Source organism: Strongylocentrotus purpuratus, unplaced genomic scaffold, assembly GCF_000002235.5.
Source record: "Strongylocentrotus purpuratus isolate Spur 01 unplaced genomic scaffold, Spur_5.0 spur5_scaffold_2, whole genome shotgun sequence".
In the NCBI taxonomy this organism is placed as follows: domain Eukaryota; kingdom Metazoa; phylum Echinodermata; class Echinoidea; order Camarodonta; family Strongylocentrotidae; genus Strongylocentrotus; species Strongylocentrotus purpuratus.
Window position 1 is genome coordinate 30,488,444 of NW_022145605.1, and position 17,227 is coordinate 30,505,670.

The 17,227-nt window shown below is 35.9% G+C and overlaps 1 protein-coding gene across 1 annotated transcript in view; it reads left to right on the forward strand.

The window, feature by feature from the left end:
• Positions 1-3,029: 3,029 nt before the first annotated feature.
• Positions 3,030-17,227, forward strand: part of LOC587325 (clathrin heavy chain) — a 37,816-nt gene continuing 23,618 nt past the window's right edge. Inside the window, exons 1-2 of the mRNA XM_030992189.1 lie at positions 3,030-3,201; positions 8,482-8,701. Of these exons, the coding sequence (XP_030848049.1) occupies positions 3,151-3,201; positions 8,482-8,701 (271 nt within the window). The 5' untranslated portion in view covers positions 3,030-3,150. The remainder of the gene's footprint in view (positions 3,202-8,481; positions 8,702-17,227) is intronic.

Sequence of the window (17,227 nt, forward strand, 5' to 3'; positions counted from 1 at the left end):
ATTGGTTAATATAGGTTGATTTTTTTTTCTCTTTTCCTCAAGCGAGGTTTTTATTTCCATAATTTCGATACATATTTACATTAATAACTCAATGATTGAGTGAAACATAACAAAGGCTAAATCTAAAGTATATTCAACAATTCTTCCAGCTTAGTGTTATTTTCTTTGCTAAAACATTCATATCTTAAAAATAATCTTAGCAATGACTTGAATTCAATAAACAAAGTATGTGGGTAATAAACAGAACCATTAACAATCTTCTTAACGTAACCTTTATAAATTGCATATTGCGCATAATTTAAAATAATATTCAGAAGAGAATATTTCTTATTTCCAATGTCATTACCTACAACTAATATCTTTTGACCAAAAGAAAAGAAAATATAGGTTAATTGCTAAAATGATTGATTATAACACAGTTATATAGGTCACGATACTGTGGCATAATTTTTTCATATTCTGTTTACATTTCAAAGGCTTCAGTTGTTAGTCTACCTTGACCCGTGTTTACTATAATCTTGATCTTTAGAACCTGTATATATCCTGTGTTTTAGAGCTGCCAATCATGCACGGCTCTGAGCTAAGTAATAATTATATAGGTTTTATTTGAAACTAGATCATTTCGCTCACATGGCAATGAACTATATTGTCTCTTCAATTATTTGATTTATTCTATGATCAAGGAAAAAGAGAAGAGGGGGAGGCAAAGGGGTGCCAGAGAGAGAAGGAGGGGAGGGAGAGAGAGAGAGAGAGAGAGAGAGAGACAAAGAGAGAGGGAGAGAGAGACAGACAAAGAGGGAGTGTGAAAGAGAAAGAGTGAGGGAGAGAGAGCCTGAGAAAGAGGGGGAGGGGGAAGAAGAGAGATACAGGAGAGGGGGGCCGGGGGGCAACTTAACTCTCATATAGCCCGGGTATCTCCTTCTCTATCTCTGTCCCTTTTCTGGGCTTCCCTACCCCCCCCCCCCCCCGTAAAAAGAGATAATAATACATTCATAAATAAAAATACAATTATTATATTTAAAAAATCCCTCTCTCTCGCACTCTTTACCTTTCCTTGCCCTTCTCTCTCTGCTCTAGCTTATCAATCCTGTCTTCAACACCTTCGATCCTGGCTTCATTTTTTCTTTGCTGTCTCGTCTTTCCCATTTCCTCACCCAATTTCCAACCAACCCCTCTAACCCCCCCCCCCCCCCCTCCCCCCCCCCCCCCAGCTCTCTCTCTCTCTCTCTCTCTCTCTCTCTCTCTCTCTCATTTCCCCTTCTCTCTCTCTCTCTCTCTCGCTCTCTCTCGCTCTCTCTTTCTCATTAGATGTTTCAAATCAAATATGGGACATTTGTATCGTTATAATGCTTCATGTCTTGAAGTGGTTAAAATTAGAATCCACACAGGCCACATAATACTAATAATAGTATACACATCTTTTTCCCCTTTCTTTTAGTATAAGAAACGGACTAGGATTAAAAGATTTTTAGAAGGAGATGGCGCTATTCTAAAGTAAAAACTATGTGACATGTACCCCATTACAAAAATTGACTATGCACGTACATGTATATCGTAAAAAATAAGCGAGAGAAAAAAAAATTAAAAACCGGAGAGATAAAACAATGTTACTAGTTTAAGTTTAGGTTGCATGATGCTAATAAAGGCAACAACATTTCCTTTTTCCCCCATAAAACTCTTTCACATCATAACCTCTTCTTATAGATAAATAAAATTCATGAAACGCATGGATAGATCCTGCCTATCCCCCCCCCCCCCCAACTCCGTGTTCCCAAAATCTCCGGTAAAGGGGCATTTTTCGCGCGACAAAGTCCGGCCCGAGGATTGTTTAAAAAAGGGGGTGTATTTGACTTTTCACTTGCAGATTTCTTTGAAAAGGGGTGTTTTTCTCCTTCTCTCTCTTTGGATTGCTGAAAAATGTAAAAATGAGGTTATAAAATATTAAGAGGGGTGCTTTCTCTCTCTCTCTCTCTCTCTCTCTCTATGTCTCTCTTTGGACTCTTGGGAAAGGGGGATATAGAATATCTTGAATATCATATATGATATTCAAGATATCATATATATCTGTGTTCCGGAGTAAGAGGGGGGGGGGGGGGGGGGTCTCCAAGGCAGGAAAAGCCCGCGAAAAGCCCGCGAAAGGGGGGGGGCAGTCCTGAGAATTGATAGGGGGTGCTTTCAAAGGGAGGAAACAAGCATATACGCGTACCATGAATAACAAGGGGGCGGGGGTAGATATCCACAAATCAACATGAACTATTCACTATTTTTTTTATTCATTTTGATTTACCCTGATCTGGTTGGGTTGAATTGAGTTGGGTTGGGTTGGGTTGTATTGGAAGTTCGTTTAACATTGCCATAAAAAAATTGGAATTCACTTCCTAATGATGAAGGAAAAGGAACACCTGAGACTTGAGAGTCTGAGGAGAAAAGCAAATGACATGTTATATGATTGAAATAGCCTGAATACAGATTTCCTTTGTCTTTTTTTCTTCTGCTGGTTCATACATTTTAATATTGTATATACTTATGTTTTTTGTACGTTATAGAACTTCAACATATTCATCATTATTTTCCTCTTCTTCCTCCTTTTCATTCTCCACCTCCTCCTCTTTTTCTTCTTCTCCTTCTTCTTTTTCTTTGTTTTTCTTCTTATTATTCTTGTACTAAATATTTTTTTATCTATTGTTATTATTATTATTATCTGTCTGTAAATAATACCATTTTAACTTATTCATTTTGTACATGATTATGAATAAATGTCGGGGACCCCACTGTAAATAAGTTCTCGAGCTTTCGTGTGTTGTCCTGTTCAAGCTGACTTAATTTGTTATATTGTTGTATGTATGCGAATTAGTCAATCGATTTAAGAGTAGTTAAAGTTATGATCCTCTCTATATTTATGATTAGCATATAGGGCCGCTATAAAGCCTCAAACAATAGAGGGCTTTTCATCTTTCGCTTTTCATCTAAAAGCGCTAGGCTAGATATCCATGCCTGTGTAGTGCGGTGTACGTGTGCATAGCGCATATTGTGTGCACGTAGTAAATTTCCTTCTTCTGCTCTCTCAATCTCTCGCTACTAACTTCAGGTGCAACCGGTCATTTAATGTCTCTTTCTGGATGATGATAACTTAGGAAATAACAAGAAAAGATGGACAGAGCTGGAGACGGACCTCTTATGAGTATTCAGCAAGTTTTCCAGGTATTTAGAAAATTCATTAATAAATGTAACAATTGTTTTTGTTGTCGAAACACATCTCCTTTGTGTAGACCCCTCGGAAAAGCTTTGTCGGAGAGCTGAAGGACGTCTTGCGGCTAAGGTCGGGGAGGTCTGTTGTACGAACAAGCCTATGTGGCACGGGCCAACAACAATAACAAATTGTCTTTGACTGTCCTGGCGCTTGCCTGCACCTGGTCATTTAATGTGAGAATTAGGGATACAATTAGAAATATAGTGGATAATACTGTGGCGGCCGCCCCCGCCTCCGTCTCCAACCTCGACCTCTACGTCGGGATTATTCTCATTCCCAGCTGGGGAAACTGATTCTTTATATCTGTCAGGATATTCGTCAGCCGACATTATTTATAATGTATGTCCGAGCGGTTAGAGTAATTAGATCTTATCTTTTATTTGAGGAAAGACGGGGGAAGCTACAATACTTATTTATGTTCGTTTCGTCGAAATATAGGTCTACGACTTATGACGGAGTACCAGTCAAGAAGAAAGACAAAGTGTTTATAGACTCATAATTTCAGTTTTAAGACAAAAGAAAATGGTCAATTTTTATTAATGCATGTACTTCAAATATTTACAACATCTTTATATCACCACTGTCACAAATACCTTGTGCTCATAGTTATACTTAATGAATTTATACGATTGTCGTTATTATATTCGAATACATGTAATAAAGTGAAGGCAATGATTCATTGGGATTTATGGGACTTGGGAGTTTTCCTCTTAGTTTAATTCCATAGCATCATAGGGGGAGAGGTGGACTTAGAATATTCCTGCATCTTAATAATAGTGGTTCATTAATTCCAGCATCTTAATTCCAGCGTAGACTTCCTTGTGTACCTTTATATTCCAGGGAGGGAGAGAGATCTTATGTGTGGTACCAGTTCCGACGAGCGCCCAATTCCAAGACAATTAAGTCCTTAGGTGGGGGGGATTTCCAGGGAGAGACTAATAGTTCTGATTCCGACGAGCGTCCAATTCCAACTCCCCTCGTTTCAGAAATGTTACGCGGGTTATAAAGGCATAATGCGGACGTGGGGGAAATCGATGCGCTAAGCGATCTTGGAAAGCACACGCGCAGCGAAAATGGACTTAACATAAAGACTGTGCTAGTTCAGAGCAAAATAACTAAGTAAGTCTCTTATTTTACCATTAATTAAATACAGCACTCTGAATGACATATCAGTTGCAGTAAATATTAACAAATTACATTGCCTAAACAACTTTCCATCCAAATTCATGTGATATACTTATAAACAATTACAGTTTAACTTCTTTAAGCATCTCAATAAAATATCCGAATGTCAATCACTCGTATGCAAATTATTAACGTAAACATTGTGCGTCGGTGTATGATGACGCGCTTGTAAACAACAATCATTTAAGTAAGGCCTCTTTGTTACGTCACGACCGCGGAGCGGATCGTTACAATACTAATGTTAGAACATCTTATGCTTGTTCACTCTAGTTATTCATCGATCGAATCTGGCCTGGTTTCTCACTGAGCATTTGTTGACAATTTGTAGAGTCTAGTCTAAGACTAAGTCTAACTTTGTTACAAAATGTTAGACATGTTGTTACATTGTTACTGTTACTGTTAGATGCATGCTACATGTATATTGCTATCTCCATCTGTCAATGAAAAATTAATGGACGGGGAATGGGGATTGCGGCGGTACTAGATCTTACTTGGATCTCTCATAATTTTTTCATGATCTATGGTGGTGTGACCAAAGTTTGCGTACTACATGTGTAGGCACTAAAAGCGCTTATTATAGTGGGAGAACAATACGCGATGCCTGTGTGGGACTGAGACAACAAAATCTTTGAGCACCGTCGACAACTCCAGAGGTCAAAATGTGACATAAAAATGTGAATAAGCTAGCTTTTTCACGCTTTTAATCATATCAAAATGTGTTTTTTTTATATGAAAATCAGTTTATTTGAGGGATTCACTCCGAAAAATAATGATAAAATTCCAATTTCTTACGCAAAAAAAACGGAACCTGCGTGCCTGCTTCCACCGTATCTGTATTTATGAATGTAAATGAATCTATGCCGGGTTTCGTAAGAATACAAATTTAAAAGGGGAAAGTGGAGAGACAAAGAGAGAAAAGAGCGAGAACTTGTGTACACATATGGCTGACATATAAAAAGGAGATACATGATAAACTTTTTAAACAAACAAAATAACAAATGACATGGAGATATAGGACTACATTGTCCTTAGCACATAAAAATGAAATAAATTGTCTTTTATTTACAAAATTTAACAAAGGTATTTTGTTCGGGCAAAATTTCAATGATAGAGGGAAATTATTATCTTTTTCAAAGTTTCAATATAATAAGTTTGGCTTCTGATTAAAACTACAGGTACATGTATGTCCCTTTTTGGAATGTTTACATATATAAAAAGCCCATCACAAGAGGGCAGTAAATATATTAAGCGCGAATTTAAGTCACACTTTTTGACAGACGTCGATAGTGGTGAGCCTTCCGAAATTCTCGTCTTATCATTGGTTTGAAGTAAATACATGTATAGCCTTGGAATGTTATATAATTTGATTATATGATAAATTACTATTCTTATGACGTGTGAAACACGATATACATGTATGTATGTTGATCTGGGTGTGCAAGAAAAGAAAAATATCTGCGAACTTTGGTCACCCCTTCATACAACATCATTTTACATGTCTTTTTTAATTTAGAGATTTATGTTGAAAATGTTCATGAATTATTTTGTATTTTATTAAGATTAAGATGATTACCGGGTAATAATTTTGACTAGATCTTAAATATTTTCTGATATTCTGAACTTCTGAAGAGCTATGAATTGTCCGGGTGTCCAGGTTTTCTCATTTTTCAAAAAATTGTCAAATTTATGTTTCTACATGTCATTGCTCTCTCTCCCCCCCCCCCCCCCCCCCACAAGGTGATGCCATACCCTTGTACACTATTCATCAATACTATTCCCCCTTCATTGTTTATTTCTATTTTTAATTATTTTTTTCTCGACAATGTTTCCTCCCTTCTGCGATTAACAAAATCCTGGATATGCTAGTGCTAACTCATGTACAGTACGAAGTGCAAGTACACTGTACATGTACATGTAGGGCAGAAGGCAAGTTAAAGGAAACCAAAACCTTCATACTACATGTAAGTTACTTTTATTGTAAAGTTTAAAAGATTTGAATGTAATCAGTGAAAAATTGAATAAAATCGGGCAAAGAATAAGGAAGTAAGAGCTTTTTGAAATGACTAGTCACTAGAGGGCGGTATTCAATTTGATGACATCATCTGTGAACAACTCTCCATGCCTTTTGTACATAAAATTTCACAATTTTTTTGTTTTCTTCGTATTTATTTGTGTTCTTGATCCGACTTCATAACATGTGAAGTAGAATATCTTTTTGCATTCTATATCTTGCTTTCGGGGGAGTATTATCTCAATCACAAGAAAGAAGGAAAAACATGAAATTTGATGTACAAAAGGCATGGAAAGTTGTCCACAGATGATGTCATCAAATTGAATACCGCCCTCTAGTGACTGGTCATTTCAAAAAGCTCTAACTTCCTTATTCCTTGCCTGATTTTGTTCAAATTTTCACTGATATTTTTCAAATATCTTAAACTTTACAATAAAAGTAACTTAGTATGAAGGTTTTGGTTTCCTTTAACTTCTTTGTTGAAACATGTATGTACAGTGTATTTATGTTCAGTCTACTTTAATATTTGAAGCCGTTTGTACAAAGCCTCATTAGCATGCCGTTGTCCTGGTGGTAAAACTTCAGTCGGAAATGAGCTCTTGGCCTCTCGTTGTACAGAGTGAACTTTCGCATTTAAATATTATACCAAAATTTATTGCATAAAGACATTTGGCAACAGTTTGAATTCCGGTACAATGCTTTGTTTGTACTGTGGAGTGATGTATTGTTAGGCAAATATTGTGCTGTTTACATTTTCCAATCGGAACAAACTTGGTCGGGGATTCATGAAGGCTAAGAAGCACGCATTCTGAGATAAGAATCCAAGTCTCAAACAGGTTACGTTATCATGAAGGTGATATTTAACAGTAAAGTTCATGTGTACACGTACAGTACATGTACTTGAAACTTGAAGTAAATATTTCCACTAAACTTTTCTGATGTGTGCATCTATATGTATTGATTTTAAAGTGACTCGGTATCATTGTTGAAGGTTGATGAAAAAAACTGTAATTTGTGTATGAAATGTAATACTTCCTACATGTATATTCCTTCTACTGTACTTACATGTACTCTCTAACAGGCAAAAAATCCTGAGAAAATTCTTAAACCACAAAGATATTTATGGTTTGCTTTGAAGGCGTCACTGTGCAACACTGTTCAACAATAAATTCTCACAAACATTTTTGAATATTCCTCGACTGTTTTTCCTTGAAAATAAGACATTAGACAGGCTTTAAAAAATCTTCCAACACTTAAATGTCTGGAATGCCATATAGAGCCAATACGTTATTGACGATTTACATTCACCTTAAATGTAATTGAATTGTAATGATATACAGTACATGTACATGTAATTTGGGAGAATTAAGGAATTGATCAGATCAGTTTTCCCCAATTTTATCATTAATAATGGTCCGTTTTTACTCAAACTTTCATATTATCTTTTTTATCTTATCTGAACAATGTTACCCAAGTCCCTTTAATTATGGCCAAGAATTGGTCTTTTCTTAAAAGATGAGAACTGGGGTATCCACAGGGGTCAAATAGGCAAATTTCCCTTTGTGACAGCATGATCCCGTAGATCTATTAATTAAAATTTGATCAACCTCACAAGTCAATTTACTTTAAATTCTGCACACTATTCAGCTCTCATCTTATATGGAGGGCAATATTTTTTTTAAAGGCATCGTTTAACAATGTTAAATCTGAGATGCATGGCCCTATGGTGTTAGTTAAATATTGAACCTCTAGAAAAATTGTGCTTCAAAATTATCATGCAGTGCCTCAAAAAAGTTTAAATCATTTTACTCATCTTCCACAATAGATTGTAGTGTTATGAAAACCTTTAGGAAAATGAAAAATGAAATTTTGATTTCCAATCAGGCGATCGGCTTGTAAAATTCATGGGATTCCTGACTGCCCTAAAGGTTTGTACATGTAATTATGACAGCATCATAAGCTAAATCCAGGATTTTGTTTCAGAATCTGAGACAAAGATACACAATCCCTTTAATAAATTAACATTTCTTTGCAGCTCTCATCTTATGGAGTTAAATCAGAGCAGGTAACATTCCCCCGGGTGACGGCATCGTCCCATCGCTGGATCTGCTGCCGTCACACCAGCAAGAAGAAGAAGAGGGACAACTGCGTGACGGCCATCAACTTGACGCGTCGGACGCCACGCGCCCTCACATGGCCGTGTTCGGCAGACTCGGCCATGATGAACCCTCGGAAACCCTGGCTCGCTCTCAAAGGTACGTACTCAAATTGGAATTGATACAAAGTTCTCGCTTGTCAAATATCGGTCAAACATCATGATCCCTTGCAAGCATGTCTGGCAGTTAAAAACTGAAATGAACATGAATTACAATAAAGATTTCGAAAGAACATTAAAATAATAATACATGTACTGTATGAGATACATGCTACTTCCACAATGCATTGAAATCCAATCATATATTTGTTTACCGTGCAATGTTAGTAGTTTAATACTAAACCCAACAATTAATACTTTTACTTTTAAACAACAACAAACAAACTGAAAATTCAACTTTATAAGTTTATATCCTAAATTTGTTTTTAAAAAAGTGATGTACATAAATAAGCACTATTGTTAATATTGTAACTACTTTTTTATCAGCTTGACTTTGGAAATCACCAGTTCTAAATAATAGAATACCAATAAAAGACCTGTTACCATTCATGTAGGGTCTATACACTGTACAACATGTAGCCTTCTAAATTTAAACCTGTGCATTTTCTATTTTTAAAGTACAATAGTACCTGTTTATAACTTTATACAAACAAACATACATGTACATGTACAGTGTATGTCTGCTGCTATCAGGGAAAAATTACTTTAAAAATTTTGGGGGGCTACTTTTCAAGCTTCCTTGCATGAAAATAACACTCTTTAATTTGTTTTGCATTGAACTCTATGCAAAATTTGGGGCTCTTTGGGGAATTTTGGGGGCTAATTCGCCCCGGGCCCCTGTGTATTTTTTTACCCTGGCTGCTACATACATGTACGTATTTAAACAAAAATACAAAATAGATTTTTACTAAAACTGATATATTGCAACTTCATTCTAATGACATTATATGGTATTAATCAGTTAGTCATCTTTGATTTGTAATAGCTTTGCTCATTACGCGACTCTCTGCGTACTGGTTTTCCTATGAATACCATACAGGAAAGCTCCCAATTAAAGCGCTGCTGCCGGATGATTCTACAATCATTAATTAGCTCTTGCCATAGTCAGTCAATATGACCGAGCAATATTCAGCAATGCTATTGATTGGTGATACATAATGTACATGTATGATTCATATTTCTCCTCTGCGCATGAACGCACATGATAAACAGTATTATACCTACCGGTAATCCAATATTAACAAACATCACATTATACAAATTGAACCTTCTATAGGATGGAGGTGTTTAATATGATGAGTCATGTACAGTATGAATGAATATTGATCACATTAAAACGTAACAGTATACTGTACTCCATGTATACCAGTAAATCAACAAATTGAACCTTCTACAAATGTATCTGTCTATACATGTAGGATTGAGGTATTATGATGAATGAATCATGCATAAATATTGAACACAGTACATGTAACAGTATTATTTTGTTTATAAAACATTTTAACAATGCATAGACACTGTAGGCAACAGTACATGTATGTAAATGGCATCAATTGGAAGTTGGAACACATGATCGTAGTTCTTGTTGTCAGTGAAAGTGTAATGTTACATTGGCTTAATATGGCAAGCTCTCAGCTCTGGTGACAATCGCTCCATGCTCGGCATATTTCATGTACAATAAACAAATTTCCAAATTCTAACTGAGGAACAAACAAACGCAATGCATTGGACTTGACCCTAACCAGTAATCCTATGCAATTCTCAATAGCAACCCTCACCTTAACCATACTTCTATGATGGAAGTTTTAAAGCCCTAAGCGAATTTTCGTGGAAAAAAAATAATTGGTCACTGACTCACTGTCACAAGTTGTTTATATTTTTGCATTTTCAGTGGAAGTTGTGAAATTGCCGACTTTTTGTTAGCCCACGTGCCCTACAACTGATGTGTATTTCATGTAAATAAATTGCTTTGCCAAAATAGGTCACATTTTCTCACAAACATGACAGCCTTCATCATTATCACTCCCTGTGTAGTGTGTACCCTATGACAGGCCTTGGCCAAGGTTTACTACTGTGCACACAACTGTGACGATGACCCCTTTATAAATAGTGCACGATGCCACAGAACACTAGCTCCCTATAGTATCAACTATCTGCCGGACATACAACCTGTAGTACAGTAGCCTGAAATGGGAGGATGATGTTTGTCACTCCGTCTGTCTCTGAGATGCATGCCCACTAGCCTGAACTGGTTGCTCGCATGAGATGATGTACAGTATGTATATAAACCAAGGAAATCAGAGTTTCAACATAATTTCAATATGATTTAAATATGACTGTGCTGTCAATATTAACCCATATTAATCTAAAGACTTGGGTCCATAACAAGTCCCTGGTCCATCTTTCAGTTTGCACCCAACCCTTGCTAAAAAATCAAATTTCCACAAGGAATACCTCAGATCTCAAACTGTACTTTCTAAACCTGATTTTGAACAGAAGCCTAAACATGTAGCATATCAAGGCCCTGTTTCATAAAAATTGATATCCATAACAAGTTGCAATGACTGTTATTTATAAGCTACTGAAATTGTGGCATCTGATTGGCTGAATGCTTATTTGTCATAGAATTTTAGCATTTGGTACTGATAACACATTTTATGAAACAGGCCCAAGTTTAAAATTTAGTACAATACAGGCTGTTATTTCAATGTGTGCTCACACTTAATCATCTCTCCAGATGTGTTCACACTTAATCATCTCTCCAGTTGTGTTCATACTAGCCTACTTTTGATTGATGTAGATGATTAAACCAAGTGCTTTTATACAGTATATACTGTACATACAGACTTGATATTGAAATTATAAAAATGCAGCGCAGTGCATGCATGCTTTGTTTACGGTATTTCAGTCGGCTCTCGCGCTGCATGCCGAGATCCAAAATACCTCAAATATTCTTTCGTAGTGTAGCCTTGAACTTGGTAAATAATATGTTATTTCACGATCTTGTACATTTTGTACAGTACATGTATATAGCTAGTAGTAGTAATTTCCCAGGTGTATCTTCGGTGAATTGGCATTAGGCATTAATTTACAGTGCCATCAGCTAATTTTTTCCAGGAAGAATTTTTTTTTTTTTTCTTCTTCTTTTCTTTTAAATAATTCTTTGGCTGGTGAAAACAATCCCTTTGACTGCGCTCACCCAAGCACACACCATAGGCAATACCACTTCTGTTCTCAATAACTCATGAACCATATGATGCTCAGCTTCATGCACAGTGTACATGTAACCAACATGTGTGATGAGATGGCATTGGAGATACAATTAAAATTCTTTTGTTTTTGACCATCTATAGACCAACAATTGTCTTGATCTGTGTAAGTTTAGTCTCCCTGTTGTTTCCCATTGTTCCTTTATAGGCAGGCATACTTGATTTGACCTTGTTCAGAATTATATCTTGAAATTGCTTTCTATCTACTGGTACATGTAGACTACTACATGTACATTGTAGACTTTGTTTCATTTTCCTTTTCTGAATATTGTCTTCATGCATAGTACAATCAGACAATTTTGTTCAACTGGGTTTTTTTTTCTCGTCGTAATGGTGTTTATCTTAAGACCATTCAGCATATTTTGCAAACAGTTCTGAAGACCTCTACGGTATCTATAAAAAAAAAAATTTCATGCAAGCATACACTGTAGGGGTACATCTCCTTTCCAGTTTGATACACTTCAGTGGCAACCAAGAGGGCCTTCATGGTGCATTAGATATTAATAAAAACTAGTTTTGAGATAAGTTGCATTAGGATCATTTACACTTTTTTGGAAAAGCCTATTGTACATGTACAGTGTACGTGACTACTTGTACACTACTGAAAAAAAAAGATTTAATCAGCAGTGTTTGTTCACCATTGAAAGATTTGAGTTGATTAAAATTTAGACTGACATCAAGGTGCTTGCGCAACTTGTTGCATGCAATACCATGGAAGCGAGGAGAGTCGCATGAGCAACAACTGAAAGTCATCAGTGTCTTTAGATCAAGCATGCTGCAAAAAACAGAAATTTCAGTCAATTTTTTTTTTTTTTAATTTGGGTTTTTGGTTGCAGTGTGAATGCCCCTATTTTGAATGACCTTGGAGTGATCACAAAGGGCTTATTTTCTCAATTAGACTGTAAACTTTTCAATCCCATTTTGAAGGTAAAATCGGTCATGTAAATCAAGGCCATTTCTTCTTTTCTTTTGTATATTGTCAGACATTTCAGATATCTTTATAATTTGTTAAATGTACTGAATCAAGCAGGCTCTCATGGAGAGCTTTGATGGAACAATTAGCTGGTTCACTGTTTCTGTTAAAGGTAAAGACCAGTATTGGAAACGCCCCAATTTCAAATAATGAAATGGAAGCTCTTATTACCAATCATGTGAAAGAATATGTTTTGACTAATACATGATGATAAAAAATTTGCCGGGAAACCGCCTACTAATTGATATACTTGGTAAATTAGTTTAGCTACATGGTCTGTGAGAGATAAACGCATGTGTCGCGCACGTGTGTGTAGTCCCATATACTTCTTTCTGTGTCCAGTGCTTGTAACCTTACGAAGACTGGGCCAAATTTCTTATCATTTTGATGATTCCAGAACCTTGCAGTACCTTTATGCTAGATGCTCAACCTTTTCTGATCGATTCCACAACGTTTCTTTCACAATGCAATCGCATGACCATTACTGGTCTTTACCTTTAATACAATACAGTATAAGATGAACAAACATAAACATACACGATTACGCCTACATCAAAGGGGTAGACCTGTAACACAATTAAAGAGCAAGTCCACTCCGAATATAACTTACTTTCAATAGAAGCATAAAAATCAGACTAACCAATCAAAAAAGTTTGAGCAAAATCGGATAACTAATAACAAAGTTATGAATTTGTAATGAACTGAAAAACTTTGAAAATCATTTGACAAATTGGCAACTCACTCATGAGTCTGTGACATCATTGCCTCACTATCCACAAATCATTTTTTGTTTATATTTATAATATAAATTATCTATTTTTCACTACAGTATTTACTATTCAGAAGAAAAAAAGTAACCCCCCCCCCCAAAAAAAAAGCACACACAAAAAGCCTGTGATATACACATACATGTAGCTTCTAAATTGATACAAATCATTTGTTAAAGTCATACATTGCAACAGTATACTCAGTACTTACATGTACATAGCACAATATTTGTTAATAAATAGGCTTGGCAAGCTATAATTAGCATGGCAGGCATGTTGGGAGAAAAAATAGCAAAATAGTATTGCAATACCCTGCCTCATCATTTTTTTTTAAGTCGGGACGAGAAACATATTCCTTTTGTTATTTGGCCTTAGTTTCCTTCTAGAATTAAACCTTATTGTCAACAAAAAGTGCATATTCACCCCATGGCCCATGCATTACAAGTAGCATGCAGTACATGTACATTGTAGCCATGGGTAGCAGCTTGCCATAAGCGTTCATTAGTCAAGCTAGATTGCATGGAGTAATGTGCTTCTTCAATTGGTCAGTAATGAGTATTGAGCCTCGTTCAGACCTAACGCAGTAAACCTCTCCCGAAAAACCGCCACAGCAAATTAAATGTTTACTACTACTACTGCTGCTGCTACTACTACTACTACTACTACTACTACTATACGTACTTCTACTACTACTACTACTACTACTCCTACTCCTACTACTACTTCAACTACTACTACTATTGCTACAACTACTTTACTACTACTGTACTACTAATACTACTACTACTACTAGTAGTACTACTACTACTACCACTACTACTACTACTACTACTACATGTACTACTACTACTACTCCTACTACTAATGTTAATAATAATGCCACAGTACTACTGCTGCTGCTGCTACTACTACTACTACTACTACTACTACTACTACTACTACTACTACTACTACTACCACTACTACTACCACATGTACTACTACTACTACATTTTTTCCTAATGCTAATGCTAATGCCACATTACTACTGGGCAATTCCACGGTAACGGAAGGACACTCAGACAAGATTTTTGAACTTCAGGTTCATACTAAAAGAAATGTTTTATTAGTATGTATTAAACTATGGGGAACAAAATGTGTTTCAGTCAAGTGGAAAGCTTCATCAACTTCACAAAGTTTGGATAAACACTAATTAACTGGAAAAACCATGTCCATTTTTATGTCCTTCCGTTACCGAGATAATTAATATGCACATTCTTAAACTACTTAACTATAATGACAATTTTTTTGGGGAGAATTAAAGGCACTTATATAGGTATTATATCTGTACTGTTTCACATCTTATACTAATAAAACAGTTCTTTTAGTATGAACCTGAAGTTCAAAAATCTTGTCTGAGTGTCCTTCCGTTACCGTGGAATTGCCCTACTGTACTACTGCTGCTGCTGCTACTACTACTACTACTACTACTACTACTACTACTACTACTACTACTACTACTTCTATTACTACTACTACTACTACTACTACTACTACTACTACTACTACTACTACTACTACTACACATACTACTACTACACATATTACTACTACTACTACTACTCCTACTCCTACTACAACTTCAACTTCTACTACTGCTGATAATGCCACAGTACTACTACTACTGCTAACTACATGTATGCCACAGTTCTACTAATTCTACTTCTGCTATAATATAATATAATGATGATGATGATGAACAAAAAAATCACCAAATTTACAATGGGTATGCATATTTTAGTTGTTTATTGTTCGTTGTACATTGTATTGTATGCCTACTTGGTAGTCTGTGAATATGTACAACTACAGTAGGCCTACCATTTTGCGGTGCATACTATGGTCTACCGTAATTAATGTGATTTCATTTTGCTGTTCCAGTTTAAAAGTTATAAGGGCTGTTAACTGCACGTATGAGCAGAACTTTGTGCAAGGGTACCTGGTATGAATCGAAGGCTGGCCAATTTATAGAGCAGACCTGAATGAGAAAAAATAGATTACGCTTGTCACAGATGAGATGACACTCAGGCGTAACTGCATGCAACACCATTTAAAAAACAGGGAAGTTTTCTTTTCACAACTTGTTTTTGGTTTAATGGCCTGGGGACCTGCTGGACAATGAATATTTTGACTCGTATGATGCATTTTTGAAAATATGAGAATGATTAAATATCGGCACAATTTTTAACTGAAATAAGTTTTAGCTTCATGGATTCTAAGAAAGCAATTAATCCTGAATGCTTGGCTTGTAAATCTACATGTACACTGTATCTATATATATGCTTTTAATCATTGGAAACATACTTTTATTTTTATTTTTAAACCAAAACATGTAGATTTCTGAATATGCATTGAGAAAATTCAACTACATGTAGTATTTAACAATCTGCTTACTCTTGCATGTACTGTACATCATACTGGGCAGTGTCTACGGGTTCATGTGCAAGTTTAAACATAAATTACAAAAAGGTTTTTTTCTTTTTTTGAATTTTGGTGGCTCTTACACACTGTAGAGTCTAAATAATTATGGGTTTTCCTCACTAATTATATTTGATAAATTAAATTTGATGAATAAGAAAACCCTGGTTTTATGTCTCTAAATGGTGAGCTCTATTTTGTGTAAATGTACTATACAGTGTCACGTTACAACCACCGCACAAACAAGTCAAGTTATCACAAAGTTTCTCATCTTGGCATTCAAGGGCGGGGGAAGGGTTTGTTGGCCTGTTGAGAGGTTCGGCTGATGTGTGGAGGAGATGACAGACTAATTTAAATCTCCTCACTATCTGTCATATCCTGTTCTATATTTATCCCCCTCTCTTTAGGTTTTCCTTCTACAAGGCAAGGGTACAGGATATTCTCAATCTGATCTCAATAGGGTGTAGGGTGTGATCATATTTATATATAAACATGACGACTTGACTTATTAGGAGAGCTGTTACTGTAGTACAAAACAAAACAAGAAACTGAGAGAACACAACAAAACGAAAGATACCCTCGTTTTTATGAAAGATTAAAAAATTCCTTCTGTGAAACTATAGGTTTTAAAATGTGCCTTTATTTAATTCAAGTTACATACATTTTGTCCCTATTTTCACGAAGTGACGGTAATGAATGATAATCCCATACAATTTGCGTGCGGATTTTCCTCACTACCGTCACTTCGTGAAAACAGGATCGATTTGTAGTTATGTACAGTACGTACAGTGCATGTACAAGTCGATCGCCTGTCTGATTATAAATCAAGATATTTATGATTGGAATTCGAAATCAAATAATACAGTGTCATGTAACTTTGAAGCGCAATTTTAGGGTTTCAATATTACACTTCACCATATCACAGACACTGATAACACGTAGGCCATGCATCTCAGATTTGTAAAACTGGAAACATTGTTTAACGATGCCTTTAAAGGAGCCTTGAGCAATGCCATTGATGTGATCTTGTTAAGATAGTGAAATATAATCTCTTACACACGATCTTATCTTACGAAAGTGCAAGACAGTGCTCGACTGCCTGAGGCTCGGTAGCGGTAGCAGCAGCAGTGTGCACCATACAAAGCGATTTATAATCCATCATT